Source organism: Schistocerca nitens, chromosome 5, assembly GCF_023898315.1.
Source record: "Schistocerca nitens isolate TAMUIC-IGC-003100 chromosome 5, iqSchNite1.1, whole genome shotgun sequence".
Classification (NCBI taxonomy): Eukaryota; Metazoa; Arthropoda; class Insecta; order Orthoptera; family Acrididae; genus Schistocerca; species Schistocerca nitens.
This window is the reverse complement of record NC_064618.1, coordinates 354,416,675-354,439,044: the sequence shown is the minus strand read 5'-3', so window position 1 is coordinate 354,439,044 and position 22,370 is coordinate 354,416,675. Positions and strand designations below refer to the sequence as shown.

The window sequence follows — 22,370 nt, the reverse complement described above, 5'->3', positions numbered from 1 at the left end:
CACTGACAACATAGTTGAGAAACTTCTTTCTTTGTGCACCCCTGTAGTAATGTTAATGTTGCAGCCAGATGTTTGGTTTTGTGTTCATCTGTCAGTTGCCTTGGCACCCATCGTGCACACACTTGATGAAAACCAAGTCACTGGGAGACAATTTTCTGCAACAGCAAGTGAGACATCCAGAGGAACTGATGAGAAGGAGAGAGTTCCGAAATAGTGAAGTGCTGGTTATACAAAATTGCTTGCCACACTTTTTCCATCAGTTCTGGTGTTACCAAAGATGTTCAGCTACTGTGGTCTTTGTTGTGAATGTTGGTTCATCCTGCAACGGATGTCTGCACCATCATCTGACCATACTGTCGCTCATAATGTTGAGTTCTTATGTGTCACAATTGGAGATGGGTCACCACTGGAGATTGCTTCTGATCATGCAAAAATTAGATAACAGCGTGAACCTCACAGCTGGCGGTAGACAATATTAGAGCACCAATTTCATCCTAGCACTTTGCAGCATCCACTGCCACTACAAGACTTAAACCATGCTGCATTATTCCCACATACCTCCTCTTTACTCCTGTCTGATTACTCATTGCATCTCTGGATGCAGTCAGAACTTACTTTCTGGATGCATCTCATACTTCCTCCCTCATGCATCTCACAAAATGAGCATGACCAGGAAATGAGAGAAATTAGGGCCCGTATGGAGGCTTACTGGTAGTTGTTCTTACCACACAACATCGACCATGAAAAGGGGGACAGTGGAAATGATATCAGAAGTACTTTCCGACATACATTACACGATAACTTGCAGAGTGTAAATGTGAATCTAAATGTAGGTAAATTAAATTTCAACTCTACTTATAGAGTGATTCATTTCTTTCCAAATGAACTGAAATTTCATCAAAACACAATAAAGAGTGTTATGTACTAGGTAAATAACTCAGAGGTGAACTTGAGAAAATGATAGAACATTGTTTGGCAAATGCCCAATATCCAATTTTTTAATTTTGAATTGTAACTCACGTATTATGAAACCTTTGCACTTCGTCTGAGTGCAGATTCCAGCAATGGAAGTATTACAATCTTATATTTCATGCAAGCACATTCATTAAAAAAAAACTTATGGAACAACATTCTCTATCTATTCTACAGCTATAACTAATGTATCCATTGCCAAGAAAGATGCAAATAGCGCAATGTATTGTGTGGACTCTTGAACGTCTTTTACTCAACACTTTAATCAATGGTTAACGGCCTCTTACACATTTCTTAGGAGTAAAATATGCACCATCACCTTGGAAACCCTGTTTACAATAAAAGCAGTGAAGTATATACACTCCTGGAAATGGAAAAAAGAACACATTGACACCGGTGTGTCAGACCCACCATACTTGCTCCGGACACTGCGAGAGGGCTGTACAAGCAATGATCACACGCACGGCACAGCGGACACACCAGGAACCGCGGTGTTGGCCGTCGAATGGCGCTAGCTGTGCAGCATTTGTGCACCGCCGCCGTCAGTGTCAGCCAGTTTGCCGTGGCATACGGAGCTCCATCGCAGTCTTTAACACTGGTAGCATGCCGCGACAGCGTGGACGTGAACCGTATGTGCAGTTGATGGACTTTGAGCGAGGGCGTATAGTGGGCATGCGGGAGGCTGGGTGGACGTACCGCCGAATTGCTCAACACGTGGGGCGTGAGGTCTCCACAGTACATCGATGTTGTCGCCAGTGGTCGGCGGAAGGTGCACGTGCCCGTCGACCTGGGACCGGACCGCAGCGACGCACGGATGCACGCCAAGACCGTAGGATCCTATGCAGTGCCGTAGGGGACCGCACCGCCACTTCCCAGCAAATTAGGGACACTGTTGCTCCTGGGGTATCGGCGAGGACCATTCACAACCGTCTCCATGAAGCTGGGCTACGGTCCCGCACACCGTTAGGCCGTCTTCCGCTCACGCCCCAACATCGTACAGCCCGCCTCCAGTGGTGTCGCGACAGGCGTGAATGGAGGGACGAATGGAGACGTGTCGTCTTCAGCGATGAGAGTCGCTTCTGCCTTGGTGCCAATGATGGTCGTATGCGTGTTTGGCGCCGTGCAGGTGAGCGCCACAATCAGGACTGCATACGACCGAGGCACACAGGGCCAACACCCGGCATCATGGTGTGGGGAGCGATCTCCTACACTGGCCGTACACCACTGGTGATCATCGAGGGGACACTGAATAGTGCATGGTACATCCAAACCATCATCGAACCCATCATTCTACCATTCCTAGACCGGCAAGGGAACTTACTGTACCAACAGGACAATGCATGTCCGCATGTATCCCGTGCCACCCAACGTGCTCTAGAAGGTGTAAGTCAACTACCCTGGCCAGCAAGATCTCCGGATCTGTCCCCCATTGAGCATGTTTGGGACTGGATGAAGCGTCGTCTCACGCGGTCTGCACGTCCAGCACGAACGCTGGTCCAACTGAGGCGCCAGGTGGAAATGGCGTGGCAAGCCGTTCCACAGGACTACATCCAGCATCTCTACGATCGTCTCCATGGGAGAATAGCAGCCTGCATTGCTGCGAAAGGTGGATATACACTGTACTAGTGCCGACATTGTGCATGCTCTGTTGGCTGTGTCTATGTGCCTGTGGTTCTGTCAGTGTGATCATGTGAGGTATCTGATCCCAGGAATGTGTCAATAAAGTTTCCCCTTCCTGGGACAATGAATTCACGGTGTTCTTATTTCAATTTCCAGGAGTGTAGTTATAGAAGTTTTGCCAATCATAAATGAATCATCCATTCTGATGGGCAACAAAAATGATTTAAAAAGAAAAGAGTATTAATTTCTGGTCAGTGCGTCCTTCTATTCCACAGATGATTTTATGGTTGAAAAATAATACAGCATATATCATACATTAATTAAATATTAATTGTAGTGTAAATATACTAGTAAGGAAGACATTTACCTATAACACATTGATAATGTATTACTTCAGGACATTATTCATACATTTCACTTTATTATGAGTTGTCTTATGCACAATCAGTACAATTTACAAACTTCCCACTGCACAAATTAGGAAAAGGCAAACTTAAGGTATATACTGGGCTACAAAATTATAGGTTCACTTTTTTTGAACCCTGTCATTTTTTCCCACTGCAATGCAGATATTAAAAATATGGCATGAATATCGGTGCTTCTGACCTTCCTCTGTAATGGTGCAGAAGTGTAGTGCCCTTAATGCTGCAGAAGTGTAGTGCCCTTTGATGTCACCCTCAGGCTCTGTGATAAGTTAGAAAGTAGGGTGTTGACATGCAGAAAAAGACTAGACATCAGTAGTCCATGTGAGGTGTAAGATGGATCAATGATGTCACATTGGCCACGGTGGATGCGCCACACTATAAGGTCATCACACCTCCCCTTAACCACATCTCACACCATCTCTTGACACCACTACTTAGGAGGTCAGAATTACAATGCCCGGCACTGAAATTGGATGGTTTTCTTATGGTGGTCAATGGAAACATTTTGGACTCACTATTGCTCAAAATTGACATGAAAATGTCTCAGGAGATGTAATAAAGGAAGTGAATGAAACTACACCTTCCCTTGTGTTGTCAATTTTCACACATTTCACAGTTGAAAACGACAGTCTGCAATGCAGTGTGCAGCAGGATGACATTCGTGACAACCTTTCACACTACTGACATCCCACAGGTGATTCGACCCATCTTTAAGAGCATATTGACCGATTGACTGTGATCGTACTCCTTTGGAGTGTAGCATGACTGCAGTTTCCATTCTGGTGTGCAGGGTGTAATTATGAGGGACTGATCAAAACTATTCCATGACATGTAAACATGATCTGAAGCAGGAAAGGGTGTTTATGCATTTTCATCCCTCTTTTTTGCCATGTTCTGTGGCATGTGCATAGAGAGAGTGAAATTGATAGATGCATGAAGAAAACACCGAGGGAATACTTTAGGCACCTCTGAGCCAAATTTTGAACTTCTGTATTGCAAATGCAGAAAATGGTTATGTTTCAGATAAGTGACCCTTTAATTTTGGTGTGCAGTGTAGAAGGGAAAATAGTGTTTCTTACAGGAGTTTAAAAATCAGACAAGAGATGCGAAAGTATGTTGACAATTAATAATTAAATTAGAATAATATTTTTTATATAATTAATGAAAGCAAAAATACATAAATTATTCAATTTTGTTGTAATCATTCGGTGTGTGTGTGTGTGTGTGTGTGTGTGTGTGTGTGTGTGTGTGTGTGTGTGTGTGTGTCGTGCTCTTATTTTTTACTGAATTTTCTATATAGGCATAAAGTAACGAACTGTTTTTAGTTAAGGGCATGATCCTTACTTGGCTTCAATGATTGTGTTTCTTATCTTTCATTTATTGGAATGCAAATTAGAAACTGATTATCAACATAAATATGTTGAGATGATGATACTGAGAACACAGACTCTAAAATTATTAAACTCAAACCTTGTGACCATTTGATCCACTGAAAATAATTTGGTATACCTCCTACCAATCTTTTATTATAGTTTTCTTCTTTTATGTCTTTAATTATCATGTACAATAATTGTGGATTACTTTTTTAAAAAAGAGTTTATTCTTTATCCTAACATTAACAGGGACTGGAATAAATCCTAGAGACACTTTACCATTTCTGAAATTCCAAAACCTCAGCAGGGAAGCTCTTTTAAATTTAGAACTCCAGCCTTCAAACAATCTGTCTTTTAAGAGGGCATTGTTTACTGAGCAATATTATAATAAATTTGGAAAATGAACAAAAGTTCAAAAGCACACCCTCTAAATGTTCAGCAAACAGAATCTATTTACATTCAAATAAAGTAAAGTATGTTAAGGTTAAAAGGAAATATTGCCATAATCTGCACTTCAGATGTAATGCGTACCAAAAAATTCTTTTTTAGTAGCAACTGATGTTCTGTTAGTTCTTGATCATGAACCTTTTTTTTGCCGAGAAAAAATTTAATTTAATTTAAGTGAAAGATCTTACTTTACTAAAATGTCCAGTTCATCTGTTCTGAGAAACACATGAACACTTGTCTTCCTTTTAACTTTATAACTCTTCAGATAGTTGATGATTGAGCCTACCAATTTCTTCATGACCTATTTTTCTATAAGACAACAATTATTTCTTGTCATCTGACATACTTACTGCACCATATGTTGAAACTAGCAGAATGTTGAGTGAATGGTCATCCACAATTGGTTATACTAAAGCTAATCATTTCCCTTCAACTTATCAGTCACTCAGTTGAATTTTTATTGGTCATATCTCCTACTGCTTTGTTGAGTAGTGATATTTTAATTTTATTGCAAATATCTGCTTTTTAAATTCTCATTAACAGATGAACACTCCATATACCTGTGAATTCACTCTAAATCAATCGGTAATAACATTACTGACAGACCATCTGAGTAACTAAATATAAGAATTCAGCTTTTAGGCTGTTTCTTTTTGGCTTGGAAATTTTATTTTGTGATAAATGTCACCAACGTGTGTCCATTTTTTCCTCTCTCTTAAAGAATACTTAATTCTGCTTATAAGGCCACAGAGTTACAGATGAAAGTACAAAGTTCATTTTACATGTTCCTTTAATTCATCTTTATAAGCTTTTTGCAAGCATGCAGGCCAGTATGTTCTGTTTAACATGTTACAAAATGAAACAAAAAATAATTAAGAAAGTTAATGCAAAGCACTAATCTGTTACTCTAGAACTAGTTCATTGCTCCATCAGGCCTGGTGGTTGGTAAAGCACGTGGTTGGAAATTGAGAGTTCATGGCATTGAGTCCTTGTTGGGCCACAGATTTTTCAGTTCGTTTTTTAACCTAGCCTTTAACCTAGCCTTCACCTTTCAACGATATGAGAATTCACCAGAAATGACATATTGTCTGCATCCCACATTAAACTGTAGGTCTCCTTTCTCAGATTGGATAACTGTACTAGGTCAGGAATATAGCAGATGTTCAAACTGTGTCCAGTTGAAAGAACTCACCCCAGGCCATTATGCCACATGAAATTATTATTATAATTTATTACTCCAAGTGGTAAACATCAGCTGAAAACATAATAAAATACATTTCACCAATAATGTGTAGTTACAGTTGCATCAAGTTTATCATACAATGATAAATACCAACCACCATCTTCAGCATTAGCTGCTTTTGATTTACAGTGGCTAATGACTTTGGTGTTCAACTTTACATGTTGAAGTTTACCATCCTGTTTTGGTGATGGTTATTCACCCAAACAGTAGTGCATTGTTCTTTCCATATTCCACTAGTATATCTTTCTGTATGCCCATTTTAGTAACATTCACATGAAAATGTAAACTTCTTTTTCTCTTACTCATTTATTTGTCTTCAATCCATGACCAACATCAACACCATTCCAGCATACTGGTTTTGATAATTTTGTTCTACCACAGTTAGTTTTTAGCCTTACTCTCACACTCGCTCTGTTGAGTTTTTCAATTATTTGTTGAACTTCTTTTGCACTCAAAGCAAACAAAATAATATCATCTACAAACTGATGACATTTCCATTAATGTGTATTTATACTTCATCTCAGTTCATTGATTTAAAAAACCACTTGCCAGGTCACAGGAAATAGTAAAACTGAAGTACAGTCAGTTTGTCAAACTGCTTTGTCACTCCTTAATATCTTCTCTCTTAATACAGACTCCTTGAGTTGTTGATTAATACAATTTTATTTGTAAGTTATATTTGATCCCTTGTTTCTCTATTAACACTGGATTTATTTTGTTGGATTAATGACAAGATTTTTGTAAGTTTATAGATCTTAGTTAAAGTGGGAATTGGCAGACAGTCCCCTATACTGTATCCACTTCCAAAATTTTTTGCTTTTCTTCCATGTTTAAAGCCCAACACAGTTAGAGACAGTTTGTCTGAAATATTGTTAAATAATTTATAGTAATGACAAAGGATTATTTCGGGAATAGTTCCATATATTTTCTCTGTTTTTTTTATTGTGGGTGTTAAGTATTGTTGCAGTGTTCCTGATAATGGGTATCATCTCCTTACACACACACTCTTTGAATAATTCGGCTAGTTGCACATTCATTGCATGAACAATACATAGCTTTATAAAAATTTGAAAAAGTAGAATGTATTTGTAGAGATTTTAGTGGCATGTGTCTTAGATGTGCTGACTAGGAATTTATATAATCTTCACTGAATTATAGTCATGTCTAAATTATGTCATTCAAAGAAATATTTTGATTATGTCATGTATGAAATAAAATGAGACTTAAATTTATGTATATGTGTTGAACAGATTAAAAAATTGAACATCAGATTTAAAATATTTCTTGAATATTTCTTGTTATTTTATTAATTTGGAATATTACTTTTTTTACAAAATCTTCAAAGAAAATTAGCTTAGAACTTTGATTGTATTCATATATTCCTATTGTTTCTCTACAGAAAAGTTGAAATTTAATCCACGGCCAGTCAATAAGAAACTTGAATTAGGTTCTGAGTCTCGTGTTTATTGCAAGGCACAGGGTTCAGATCCACCAGTCATAAAATGGTTTAAGGTGAGTACTTCCTTGGTGCACAGCTCTTATATAAATGTAATTCATGTTTCACAGTTATTTATCTTGTTTAACCTAATGTCTTCATTTAAAGCAACATGTAACTGTTCATACAAGGCCAGATATTAGCATAAGCCGACTTATATTGATGTTAGTATGCAGTGCACATATGTAATGAGTGATAATCTTTACCAAGTATCCACATTAACTTCAGATACAGAAAACAGATGAGAAGTTCTAGCTGCTGAACAATTTCAGTAATTCAGATGATAAGTGATAACTTAAATTTGCAAATTTGCAAGGACTCGTTCATTCACAGGTATTGTTGAAAATAATTTTGAATATAACAAGATTAGAAGTGTCATCATATATGCTTTCTGACGTAATGGATTGTCATATTGCAATGTAATATCCATATCAAAGCCTTGTGTTGTCGTAGCCACTAAAATCACTCTGCCACTACTTTTTTATGGATGTAGGTGAAAAATTTAAGAATGTTATGATTAAGATTTTGAATTATTTTGGACTATTACAGGTCATTAAATTTCACATGGAATAAGTCATATGTTATCATTGCAACACATTTATTTTTGTAAAATTGATCTCTATAATAATATGTTTTGGGAATAACTGAGAGAACTGTTCATAGCCCTTTTTTTGCCTCAATGTGCAAGCAATGAGGCACTCTTTGCTGAGCATTTCCATTAAATCGATTCTCCCTCTGACTTAATACTTCAGTTTTCCCTTTCATGTTATGATTGTGTAATCCATAAATATATTGAAGAATGAAGTTGCAAATGGACAAACCTGTCTCATTTATTTACAGATTTTTATACTTCTTTCATTTCCATTTATCTGTGTCATCTTTCTTTCCAAAAATTTCGTATTTTTGCATACACTAATGCTGACAGTACTATGCAGTGTTATGTAATATTCACTAAAGCACCAAACTGATATAGGCATGCATATTCAAATACAGAGATATGTAAACAGGCAGAATATGACACTGCAGTTGGCTACGCCTATATAAGTCAACAAGTGTCTGGTGCAGTTGTTAGATTGGTTACTGCTGCTACAATGGCAGTTTATCTACATTTAAGTGAGTTTTAACGTAGTGTTATAGTTGGTGCATGAACTATGGCACACAGCATCTCAGAGGTTGCGATCAAGTGTGGATTTTCCCATACAACCATTTCACGAGTCTACCGTTAATATCAGGAATCTGATAAAACATGAAATCTCTGACAATGCTGCAGCCGGAAAAAGATCCTGCAAGAACAATGTCTGAAGACAATCATTCAGTGTCGCAGAAGTGCAACCCTTCTGCAAATTACTGCAGATTTCAATGCTGGACCATCAACAAGTGTCAGTGTGTGAGCCATTGAATGAAATATCATCGATATGGGCTTTCGGAGCCGAAGGTCCACTCATGTACTCTAGATGACTGCACAACACAAAGCTTTACATCTTGCCTGTGCCTATCTGTACTGACATTGGACTGTTGATGACGAAAACTTGTTGACTGGTTGGATGACTGAAAACTTGTTGACTGGTTGGATGACTCTCATTTCAAATTGTATTGAGCAAATGGATGTGTACAGGTATGGAGACAACTCATGATCTATGGACCCTGCTTGTCAATAGGGGACTGTTCAAGCAGTGGAGGCTCTGTAATGGTGTGGAGTGTGGGCAGTTGGAGTGATACAGGCCCCCTGATACGTCTTGATACAACTCTGAGAGGTGACAGATATGTAAACATTCTGTCTGCTTACTTGCATCCATTCATGTCCATTGTGCATTCTGATGGACTTGGGCAATTCCAGCAGGACAATGATGTTGTTGTTGTGGTCTTCAGTCCTGAGACTGGTTTTATGCAGCTCTCCATTCTACTCTATCCTGTGCAAGCTTCTTCATCTCCCAGTACCTACTGCAACCTACATCCTTCAGAATCTGTTTAGTGTATTCATCTCTTGGTCTCCCTCTACGATTTTTACCCTCCACACTGCCCTCCAATACTAAATTTGTGATCCCTTGATGCCTCAGAACATGTCCTACCAACCGATCCCTTCTTCTGGTCAAGTTGTGCCACAAACTTCTCTTCTCCCCAATCCTATTCAATACCTCCTCATTAGTTATATGATCTACCCATGTAATCTTCAGCATTCTTCTGTAGCACCACATTTCGAAAGCTTCTATTCTCTTCTTGTCCAAACTAGTTATCGTCCACGTCTCACTTCCATAAATGGCTTCGCTCCATACAAATACTTTCAGAAACGACTTCCTGACACTTAAATCTGTACTCGATGTTAACAAATTCTTTTCTTCAGGAACGCTTTCCTTGCCATTGCCAGTCTACATTTGATATCCTCTCTACTTCGACCATCATCAGTTATTTTGCTCCCCAAATAACAAAACTCCTTTACTACTTTAAGTGTCTCATTTCCTAATCTAATTCCCTCAGCATCACCCAACTTAATTCGACTACATTACTGTCTCACTCCCTTCCCAACCAATGTGGCACCCCAAAAGTCCTGAATTTCTACAGAGTGGCTCCAGGAACACTCTTCTGAGTTTAAACACTTCTGCTGGCCACCAGACTCTCCCGACATGAACATTATTGAGCATATCTGGGATGCCTTGCAACATGCTGTTCAGAAGAGACCTCCAACCCTTCGCAGTCTTATGGATTTGTGGATGGCCCTGCAGGATTCAAGGTGTCAATTCGTGCCAGCACTTTTTCAGACATTAGTCGAGTCCATGCTATGTTGTGGTGTGGGACTTCTGTGGGGGCCCTACACAATATTAGGCAGCTGTACCAGTTTCATTGGCTCTTCAGTGTATATCAAAGTTTGATGAGATGTTCACCCCCAGTAGGAATTAAATGATTAACTTTCATTCCATTTGGAACTGATGCCCATCACCAACCTCAGTGTGAGGTGTATCCCTCCCCCACAGATATGAATATACTCTTGTATTATTGTTGCATGCAAAGAAACAGACCCCAAATATTATCCTGAGACATTTCTTGCCATACTTGAAGAATATGTTTGTGAGGCATGATGACTGACAGTGGGAAGATGACATGAAGGCATGTGTCTTCCCATCACATCACAAACGTCCTCTATGGGTGACAAACCAGGGAAATGGGAGGTCAGGCAATGATCCTTACATTTGAGGAATGTGTGAACTGTATTATTCTGCTGAAAAATGTGATGAAAGATGTGACCATAGAGATTACAATTCTTGCTACATACAAGCAAGTATTTAGCCTTCCTCCAACAATTACCAAAATCAGTTCTGTTGTCATATCCAACAGCTATCCACACCATGAGAAAATTGAAGTGATATGGGTTTTGAAGATCTCTGCTTCCTGTGATCTTTCACCAGTTCATCTATGAACAGAAATAAGACTCATCGATAAATACCACAGAATGACTTTCAGTGGCCCAGTTGACTCTGGCTGTACACCATGCAAGTCTCTATTGTTTGTGGTATGATGTCAGCAGCAAACAATGCATTGCAACTCTAGATATCAACCTAGCTTCCAGTAATCCATTCCTGATGATTTATAATGACCCTCTGCAGGATCCATGGCTAATCTTCTCGCCACACTGTCATTGTGAGTTCATCTCTGCATGGCAGGCAACTGTCTGCATAATCCGTCAAAGATACGTCCATGTCCCTCATGACAATGATTCAGTAATGCTGGGCATACCCAGTCACCATGTACTTACATCATTGTTCATCTGTAGGAATGAACCACTTTTTTAAAACTGAAACGGCTTGCATAAGGATGAAATTTTAATCAACATATTTCACAGGCATGAAAATACTGGAGTATCAGTTTGGCAGCATCCAGCTAAGTTGCATAAGATGTAACACTTTTCATTTCTGTCAGTGTAGTTTGTGTAGTAATAGCTCAAAATTTTTCTGCAGCTGCTTTGGGCATTCATTCATTCATTCATTCATTGTGTTCTATAGATAACAGTTTCTTTCACAGGGTGAGGTATGTCATTTACTTTTACTTTCTTTATCAATAAATTTCCCTATATCAGTTTCATTCGTATGTTGTCAAAACATCTTTTTATTTTTTTCTTTTCTATCAGATAAAGAGATGTTTCCATATATTTGTATACTGCCTGACAAGCAAAATGAAGCACCAAGAAGACGTTTCTTGATGTCAGTGTAACTTTGTAGATGTACAAACCATTGGCGTGTGTGAAAATAATCAGAACTGCAGTCCTCTCTGCAGCTATAATGGCCACCAGAATGTATTAGCGTTATTCATTTGCTGGGTATGATATAGACTGAGGTGTCAAAAGTCATGGGATACATGCTAATGTTGCTTTGGCCCTCCTTTTGCCCATCACAGTGTAACAACTCAACATGGTATGGACTCAATAAGTCGTTGGAAGTCCCTTGCAGAATTACTGATCCATGCTGCCTCTAAGCTGTCCATAATTATGAAAGTGTTGCCAAGCAGGATTTCATGCATGAACTGATCTCTGATTACATTCCATAAATGTTTGACATGATTCAATGTTGGGAAATCTGGATGGACAGATCATTTGCTTGAATTGTCTAGAATGTTCTTCAGACTAATCGAGAACAGTTGTGGCACGGTGACATGATGTATTTCATCCATAAAAGTTCCATTGTTGTCTGGAAACATGAAGGCTTTGAAAGGCTGCAAATGGTCTCCAAGGGGCCGAGCACACCAGAGGAACCACTCCATTCCAAGTGAACACAGCCCACGCTGTAATGGAGCCACCACCAGCTTGCACAATGCCTTGTTGACAACTTGGGTCCTTGGCTTTGTGTTGCGTGCACCACACTCAAACCCTACCACCAGCTCTTACCAATTGAAATCAGGGCTCATCTGACCAAGTCATGGTTTTCCAGTCATCTAGAGTCCAACCAATATGGTCACAGGCCCAGGAGAGGTGCTGCAGATGATGTCATGCTGTTAGCAAAGGTACTCACATTGATTGTCTGCTGCCATAGCCCATTAATGTTAAATTTCACCACACAGATTCATTTGTTGTATGTCCCACATTGATATCTGTGGTTATTTCACACATTGTTGCTTGTCTGTTGGCACTGATAACTATGCAAATGCTGCTGTTCTTGTTGCTAAGTAAAGGTTGTCAGCCATTCTGTTGTGTGTGGTGAGATGTTATGCATGAAATTTGGTATTCTTGGAACACTATTGACACTGTGGATCTTGGAACATTGAATTCTCTAATGATTTCCAAAATGGTATGTCCCATGCATCTAGCTCTAACTACCATTTATCTACCAATTCCCATCACACAGCCATAACCACAATGGAAAACTTTTAACAAGAATGACCTGATTACAAATGACAGCTCCGCCAGTGCACTGCTCTTTTCTAGATGTGTGCACTATACTATTGCCATCTATTTAGATGCGTATTGCTATCCTATAACTTTTTTCGCCTCAGTGCATAAGGGGCATGAACAGTGCCACATGTAGACATCGCTGTGAATGGAATGAAGATGTCACACCTGGAGAGAGGAAATGCACAGCGGGGCTGCTCCTTTTGTCTGCTATGGGGAGTCATTGGGTATGACTTCAAGACACAGCTGACAGTGATTTAGGGAACTTTGATGGCACAATGGTGTGTCACAGATATGTCACAGACGTCCTGCGTCCTCATGCATTACCTCCAAAGCAACAACATCATGATAACATTTTTCAGCAGGACAGTACTCATCTACATGTCACATGTCCCTGTCGACTGTCTACTGTCTGATACTTCTGTGGTCAGGAAGATCCTCATATCTGTCCACGATGTAAAATGTATGGTGCCAGCTTGGACATCAACTCTGCACCAATGCCAGTATCCAGGTTGTCAAGGACCACTTACAACAGCTGTGGTCAGCTTGACACACACACACACACACACACACACACAGCGAAAAAAGCCTTTGCTCTCTGTCTTACACTACTCAGCTGCTATTTTTATCTGATACTTCAAACTATGCACATACATTACTAAATCAAAAATTGCTCTCTGTGGGGACTTCAATATAGAAATGGGAAATGATTGTGAGCAAGACACAAAGGATTTTTTCAACCTCCTCAGAACGTTCAATCTATATTGTAGCAATAGAAATGACACACGTGATGGAGCATGTATAGATAACATCATTGTTAACTTTGATAGGGACTTGTACACTGTCAGTATTGTAGGTGGGGGATTTGCAGACATTAGTGTTAACCAGAATTTACATCTTAGAGTCCATATATTCTGACAAATTATGGAAGGAGAGTCACTCTTTCTATTGCATAATTTTATAAAGTGGGAGTTATTTGATAAGATACCACTAAACAAAAACAAGGAAATCATAGCATGACATTGGCAAGCCCTTTGATTTTATATCATGAAATTCTGCTAGACAAATTCGAAAATTGTGGTTTTAAAGGCATGGATGGAGTGATGTATCAACAACAGAAAACAGAGGGTCACATTAACAAATGGTACTACAAAATGGAACTAAATTTAGAGTGGGGATTAGTATATTAAATTGCTAGCTTACTTTCACTCAGTACTGTCCTGTGGTATAATCTTTGGGGTACTGCAGGTAGTGTCAGAAAATATTCATTCTACAGACACATGCAGTTAGAACATTATACTTCTTCAGTCACTTTTATTTTAAACATCACTGAATGTTTCAATGGTCATGCAATCATCATCAAGGTGTACTTTGAAATGTTTACATTTTAATCTTCCAAACGGTAATGCCATGGCCATTGAAATGTGATGAAGTGTAAATTGATAATTTTTTTAAATATATATTATCTAATCCATCACAGAACTTGACAAACAGTTTGTTATGGACAAAGCATTTACTAAGAATCCATGCAAGAAAAGAATGGTTGGTCTGATAGCTAATGTGTCACTTCAGATGACACTGTATTTTTGTTTTGAATAGTGGCATAGTGGCAACACTGAAGACCATATTAAAGTGATTATGTGTATTTATTTGTACTGGAGATCCAGAATAACTTTATGTAATGTTTATGTTTGTTATTCAAAGCTGAATATCATCTCAAACATTGAATGAAACTGAGGATCTGTAACTTTGGTGAAACAATATCAATTATGTCAAATATATCCATGGCAGTTGTCTTTTTGAAAGACTGATGTAAATTTTCTCAATAATTAATCACCATTGTAACTGTTGGATATTCTCTGATTTGAGATCATATATTAAAATACATTTACAGCAGTCTTCAAAACACAGTTTTATACATATACACGCACATGTACATATATACACATACATACACACATACATATGCATATACACATGCGTGCATAAATACATACATAGTTATAAGCTGTGAGGAAGGAGTGTGAGTCGTGCTTGGGTAGCTTAGATGGTAGAGCACTTACCCGTGAAAGACAAAGTCTCAAGTTCGAGTCTCGTTCCGGCACACAGTTTTAATCTGCCAGGAAGTTTCATATCAGCGCATACTCTGCTGCAGAGTGAAAATCTCATTCTGGATACACAGTTTTATATACATAGATACATATTTACACCATCTCTCTCTCTCTCTCTTTCACTTTCACTCACGCGCGCACACACACACACACAGCAGAACCTCATGCAGACAAAAATTAGTAAATAGGAAGTATTTGCAGAGAATGACATAACCTACAGACCAGAGACAAAGTGGACTGAAGAAAGAAAAACAATCAGTGGAGAAGAAATGAGTGCTGCTTGGGAATCTTGAAGATGAAACACAGTAACTTTGCATGATCCAATAGACTCCCATTGCAGATGATGATGATGATAATAATAATAATAATGATCATCATTACTGAACAATATTCACAGCTCACTCATCTGTCAGTGTAGTGGTATAATAGCCTTATGCCCAACCAATGTAGCAGCAATGCCACAAGTACTTGATTATACTTGCAAACTCATGTACTAGCTCACCTGTCAAAACTGGTAGAGTCCACATGTACCCCACAAGACTCAGTCCACTTGTACCCCACAAGACTCAAGTGATGAGTTTAAGATTAAGTGGGCAGGGGCAGGGAGATTTGCGAATTGAGTCTCTGGGCATATGGAGATTGCGAGATTAGAGATGATGTCATAGGACATGCTGGTGAGTTTAAAGTGAGTATACGGAGCTCACTTCTGATCTGTAGTACCGACTAGTGGATGTTTTATTGATAGAAAATAGGTAGATCACATTGCATAATTTTATTTTTTATGGTGAGAATTTTTGTTTAAACTGGTAATGAATAAAAATTTATTTCATCAACAGGTTTTGATGGTACCTAAATACGAGATTCTGTAAGTTTCTGGAAAACTTCAGTTTAAACACATAAATAGGAGAAAATAGTTGGCTTCTCCCCATTACCATTCCCTTACTCTGTAGCTACTCCTAATTAACTCTATAATTGATTTAATCAGTGCTTAATGATTATATTTTTAATGCATTTTTTGTTTCATCTAGGAGGGAGAAAATATGTTTGAACTTCCAAAGCATGTGCAAGACCACAATGGCACGTTAGTTTTTACTAGAGTTACTATGAATGATAAGGGACGATACACATGTGTCGCAACAAACACTCAGGGTATTATAAATGCAACAATAAACATTGATGTAATAGGTGAGTTTACATTCAGATATTAAGTGCATTAAGACAAACAATTTTACAGTTAATAATCCTGTCATAATGGCCTAATCCACTCTCAAATTAACTGTTCCAGTGACACCAAAATTTACTGTACTACCCCAGAATCCAACAAGAGCATATGAAGGCCACTCTGTTATGATTCATTGTATAGCTGAAGGTGATCCTAAACCTACAATCAAATGGGATAGAAACAGCAATTTTAGTGCTTTAGAGCAGGACAGGTACAAAAAATGAAATTTTTACTTAAAATGTGGAAAGTACTTTTATTTTACAATGTTGTAAATAAAGTCATTTATCTGGTGAAAGGAAATTTTGTACTCTCACTCGAATATAACTGTGAATAGCTGATTATGTTCTTAATATTGCAATTATAGGTTTACAGTCCTAAAGAATGGTACTCTGTGGGTGAAGGAAGTGCAGCTGTCTGATGAGGGGCGGTATGGATGCACTGCAGGAAACAGTGGTGGTTTTAAGCGAGAAGAAGTTGTGCTTTATGTACAAAGTGAGTGCTTCTGAAAAATTGGGCTACCATTTTCTGTCTTCATTATTGTTATTGATTATTATTATTATTATTATTATTATTATTATTATTATTATTATCTCATTGTCTTAAATAAGTGTTTGTAAAGAGACTGTTGAATTTGTGAAATCAAATCGTACTTGATACTGTCAAATATTTCTGAAATTAAAAACAAAAAATCATGAAAATTATAAAATAATAGGTGGTGAAGGGTACCGGCCAATCGAAGGGTCTGATGAGGATTCAATGATGACAAAAACAGTGACAATAACATTGACAGCTGCAGCTGCATACATGGTACTTGTAATAGGCCTGATGATTTGGTGTCGCTATCGTAGGCGCAAGAGGAAACAAGCGTACATGGATGCAAATGGAGCAGAAGGGACAAATACACTTTGTAAGTATCTTACATTTGTACTGTTTTTGGGCTTTTAAGAATGCTGTAGTACCTGAAATTTGCCAGTATGAGAGTAATGTGGTATGTTTGGGAGCAATACTAGTCTCATACAATTAACAGAATTTTTTTCTTACTGATTTTGCACAGTTGTAAATGAGAAGTAGTACAATATTCACTCCATCTGTCATATGATGCATTGTAGCTTCTATTGCAGATGCTATGTCTTTCCATACTGCAAATAATTTCAAGTAATAAACTACATGAAGAGAGAGTCGTTTCAGTTGATTGATTTTATGCATAGAACTCCCTACATGGTTTTAATGTTCAAATTCTGTTTAGTAAAAATAGAGAAATTTATTTCCTCATTTCCACTCCTCTGTATTATGATGTCATTCTGACTTAAGCGACAGTAATTGGAAACCCATTTTCAGATTGTGATTATTGTCAATAGAGATAGTGTTTTTACTTTCTTTATATAAGAAATCAGCAGCTTAGAGATTTGTCTCTATGACTCAGGAATTACATCATCAGCCCCCAAACATGTTCAAAGGGCATGGATTGTTACATGTTGCACACACTGTGATGCAGAGTGTGACATAGGTATTTCAGATGCTTTGGAAATTAATGTGTACTTAATGATAAGACGTTTTTAACTTAGTGTCATCCAAAGTAAAAGGTGGTTTCAGAAGGTAAGACGTACATTATCTCAGTATATTTCATACTCCTGAACAGTATGTTTGGTTAAAAAAAATGCTGTATGGAATATCGGATGTGTGTGTGTGTGTGTGTGTGTGTGTGTGAAAACTGAGAGTTACCAACACCTATTAGATGCTATAAAGAAGACGCTTGTATTGTACTAATAGTATGATAGTATCACCACAGCCACGTGTGGGTACATTTGGGTGTCACTGTGATGGTGTGTTTAATTAGACTAGAAAAATGGTGTTAGCCTGAAAGCTAGTAAATTGTGTTACATCCAGCACATCATCTTTTGTATAAGTCAGTAGTTCCATTTCTTTATTTTTATTTATTGTTTCCATCCTGGAATTTCTATTATTGTGATACTTGTGAAGTTGAGTTTTCTAAAAACAAACCCCCAATTTCAGCTATGTTTTCGCAATGTATGTTTAACTTCTCTCTTTTTCCACAGTTAGGTTCCACTTGGTATGATAATCACTCTTACTTGATCGTAACATGTGTAGTGTGTTGCACTGATTATGCCCCCACCTGCTAAATGCACACCACACTCTGGCTATAGTGTCAACTTGTGTTCTGAAATACAGACCACATTAATAGCATTCTGCACATCAAATACACAAAGGCACTTGTGTTAGCATTTATACTGTGTGACAACTTGCTTGGGAAGTGCTCTTACGTTCAGTGGAAGGTTGTTGCTATAAACAATTAATCAAGAATGGATGCATAAAGTTTATGTTCAGTTTATAACACAACAGTTTAGTTTATAACCCAGCAGTGACACTCTGTGGGTCTCTCTCTCCACACAATTTATTTGGATACTGATTTCTATGGCTAATCCTCCAGAATTCTTGAATTGCATACATGTTGCTCAACATAATTTTATACCCAACACTTGATGATGATATATACAAGCACTGCCCCTTTCAGCTTGCGTCTCCATCTCTTGATGACTGATTTGACTGTTTTGAGCTCACTTTTCTGTGTCAGATTGAGAGTGCAGTTCTGTGCAAACACTCACTTGATGTGAAATCATTCATAGATGAGGCAGCCAAACTAATTTGGAATGAATCTCTTCTCCTTATACTTCAATGTTAAGTACGAAGTTCTTCTGTACTTTAAATACATGAAGGTGAAAACTTAAAACTGACATATAAATGAAAATCAGAAAAATAATAAACAGCAGATACTTCTTGCATAAATGATATGTGTATCTTCATATGCACCTACTGATTAAATATCGCATGTCTCATATGTATGGGCAGAATGTACATGTATTATTTACACATTTCTGCCAATAATGGATTCAGTATCACATAAACGGACTGAAGCACTGTACTTGCCTTGAAGCATGCTGGACACTTGTAACATACCAATGATAAATACAAATATGTATTTACTTTATTCTGTCTATGAATAATGTTTCATTGAGTATGAAATGGGCCTGCTTATGTGTACATAGGACTTTGAAGAATCTTTCAGAATTTATCCCAGAGGCTTTCAAAAGGGAAAAGCCATTTCCTTGAACATTATAACTAGTCACTAGAATATGTGTTTTATTTTCTGCTTGTTGTTTCTCAAAAGTAACTAAAGTTCATTTAGCAGCATAAATACTTTAGCTACTTTTTATAGGCAATATCCAAATCTGTTAATAACAGGTCAACAGACATTTATTAACACAGAAAATTGCAAGTGAAGTCAGTAATCTGCTAATTTCAACTTGCAATTGAACATTAAGTTTGTTCAACAATGCTTCTAACAAATACACTGATGGAAAAAATTGCAACTCCAAAAAGTAATCAATATAGAGTAATGAAATTTCAAGAATACATTTGTGGTGTCATCAAGTATGAACAACATATCTCCGCCATTGCAAGATCTTTGATTCTTTAACCTAATGGCCCATGCCATCTTGCTTATTCAGCTTGCTGTATGACTTGCTGTAATGTGGATGTTTGTACTTACCGATATGAAACATATCGAGTCTTACACTAAAAGAAAGACTGTAAGACTCGATATATTTCATATCAGTAAGCACAAACGTCCACATTACAGCAAGTCATACAGCAAGCTGAACAAGCAAGATGGTGCGAGCCATTAGGTTAAAAAGTCAAAGACCTTGCAATGATGGAGATATGTTGTTTGTACATTTCGATGCCACACTTTTGTCCAGGCTACATATTTAAGTGATTAACATCGCAAGATCACAGGCTAATGTAAGCATGAGATAGCCATTGCAAGAGTGAAATGTTGGTACTTTGACAACCAGTGTAATCACCAGAATGTTGAATGCAGGCCTGCAAACTTGCATGCATTGTGTTGTACAGGTGCTGGATGTCAGTTTGTGGGATATAATTCCATGCCTATTGCACTGGTTCAGTCTGTACAGGGACAGTAAATGCTGTTTTAGGTGATGCTGGAGTTGTTGTCTGATGATATCCCATATGTGCTTGATTGGAGACAGATATGCTGATTGAGCACAGGCTAAGGCAACATGTTGATGCTCTGTAGAATATGTTGGGTTAAAACAGTGTTATGTGGGCAAGCATTATCCCTGAATGCTGTTCATGAATGGCAGCACGACAGGTTGAGTCGTCAGATAGATGTACAAATTTGAGTCAGGATATGTGGGATAACCAAGAGAGTATTCCTGCTGTAATTGAAATAACATCTCAGATAATTACACCGAGCTCATGTCCAGTGTGCCTAGCATGGAGACAGGATGGTTGCAGGCTCTCAACTGGCCTCCTACTAACCAACACATGGGCATCACTGGCACTAAGGCAGAACAAGCTTTCATCAGAAAACACAACAGACCTCCATCCTGCCTCAGCAAGCTTTCGCTTCACACCAATGACATCATAAATGGCAGTGGTTTGGGGTCAGTGGAATGCACGCTCCAGGCCGACGGGCTCGGAGCTGTATTTGAAATAACTGATTTGTAAGAGTTTGTTGTGTCAGTGTGGTGCCATCTGCTGCTCCAATTGCTGCTGCAGGTGCAGTACAATGCACCAGAGCCATACGCTGGCCACAATGGTCTTCCCTCTTGGTAGTGCGACGTGGCCATCCGAGCCCAGACTTCTTGCGACCATACATTCTCGTGACCACCCCTGCCAGCAGTCATGTACAGTGGCTACATTCCTGCCCAGTCTTTCTGCAATATTGCAGAAAGAACATCCAGCTTCTCGTAGCCCTATTACTTGACCTTGTTCAAACTTAGAGAAGTCTTGATGATGACATCTATGTGGGCTTAAAGGCATTCTTGACTGACATCAACTCACCATGTACAATCTCAGAGGTAGTTAATACTCACAATCATTACAGCATGTATTTAAAGCAAACCTGATGCATCCTCTTAGTGGCACTACTAGTGCCACTCTTATGTGACTGGTGCAAAATAGACATCATCTTTCAGATGTAGAAACATGCCTGCCAACTTTTGTTTGGCTCAAATGGCTCTGAGCACTATGGGACTCAACTGCTGAGGTTATTAGTCCCCTAGAACTTAGAACTAGTTAAACCTAACTAACCTAAGGACATCACAAACAACCATGCCCGAGGCAGGATTCGAACCTGCGACCGTAGCGGTCTTGCGGTTCCAGACTGCAGCGCCTTTAACCGCACGGCCACTTCGGCCGGCCCCAACTTTTGTTTATGTCGCAAAATTCCTTCTTGGTGATACAATTTTTTTTCAGTTATTGTATGTTCCTTGAACTTATAACTAGAACATCAGGGATCTTGTATCATAATATAACAAAAAACAGTCAGTCCAGACTGCAAATTCTGTATTTTTTATTTTTTATGGTATGGTAACCATTTCAAGTCACACATAGACTATCTTCAGACCTGTAGGTCTCCATTGGTAACACATGAAGGTGCTTCTTGCATTTACAACAGCTCTATACACTAACTCCATATCAGCAATGGAGACGTTACTAGTCTGAAGCCAGTCTTTGTACAACTGAAACTGGTTACCATATAATGAAAATAAATAACATTTTCTTCTGGATCAATTGTTTTTTGTTATATTACTTGAGCTTCTTTAGTCATTCTCTGCCTGGTATTGTGTAGCCATCAGTTGCATTTTACTGTGATGTCACCCTAGCAGTACACAGGACCCTACAGTTTGCTTGCTGCTGCAATTCTTTCATGGAGAGGACATCAAACAAATCAAATAGAGAGAAACAGCACAAAACCAACAAGACACTAGTAACAAACAAGGATCTCTCACCCATTAATACTAAAGTCCTTTTCCAGGGGAAATTCCTTACTTGCAAAAAATTAAGTGTGATCAGACAAATCACCAGCTGATTTTAATAGAAAAAAATGTTGCCTTCCTGTTTTCTCACACAGTATGGCGCTGAGCATAGCACATGGAAATATCAATGAACTATCTCCTTGATTGATGTTGTTGACCATGTTTATAAATGATGCTACATTCCAGTCTGCTGTGGTGCCCATAGAAAAATCTGTATACAGTGTTAT

General features: G+C 38.4%; 1 protein-coding gene across 1 annotated transcript in view; it reads left to right on the top strand.

The window, feature by feature from the left end:
* The window catches only part of LOC126259629 (inactive tyrosine-protein kinase 7-like), a 523,717-nt gene that overhangs the window by 481,805 nt on the left and 19,542 nt on the right, over positions 1–22,370 (top strand). Inside the window, exons 9-13 of the mRNA XM_049956550.1 lie at positions 7,480–7,592; positions 16,089–16,245; positions 16,346–16,493; positions 16,647–16,774; positions 16,995–17,189. Coding sequence (XP_049812507.1) covers positions 7,480–7,592; positions 16,089–16,245; positions 16,346–16,493; positions 16,647–16,774; positions 16,995–17,189 — 741 coding nt within the window. The remainder of the gene's footprint in view (positions 1–7,479; positions 7,593–16,088; positions 16,246–16,345; positions 16,494–16,646; positions 16,775–16,994; positions 17,190–22,370) is intronic.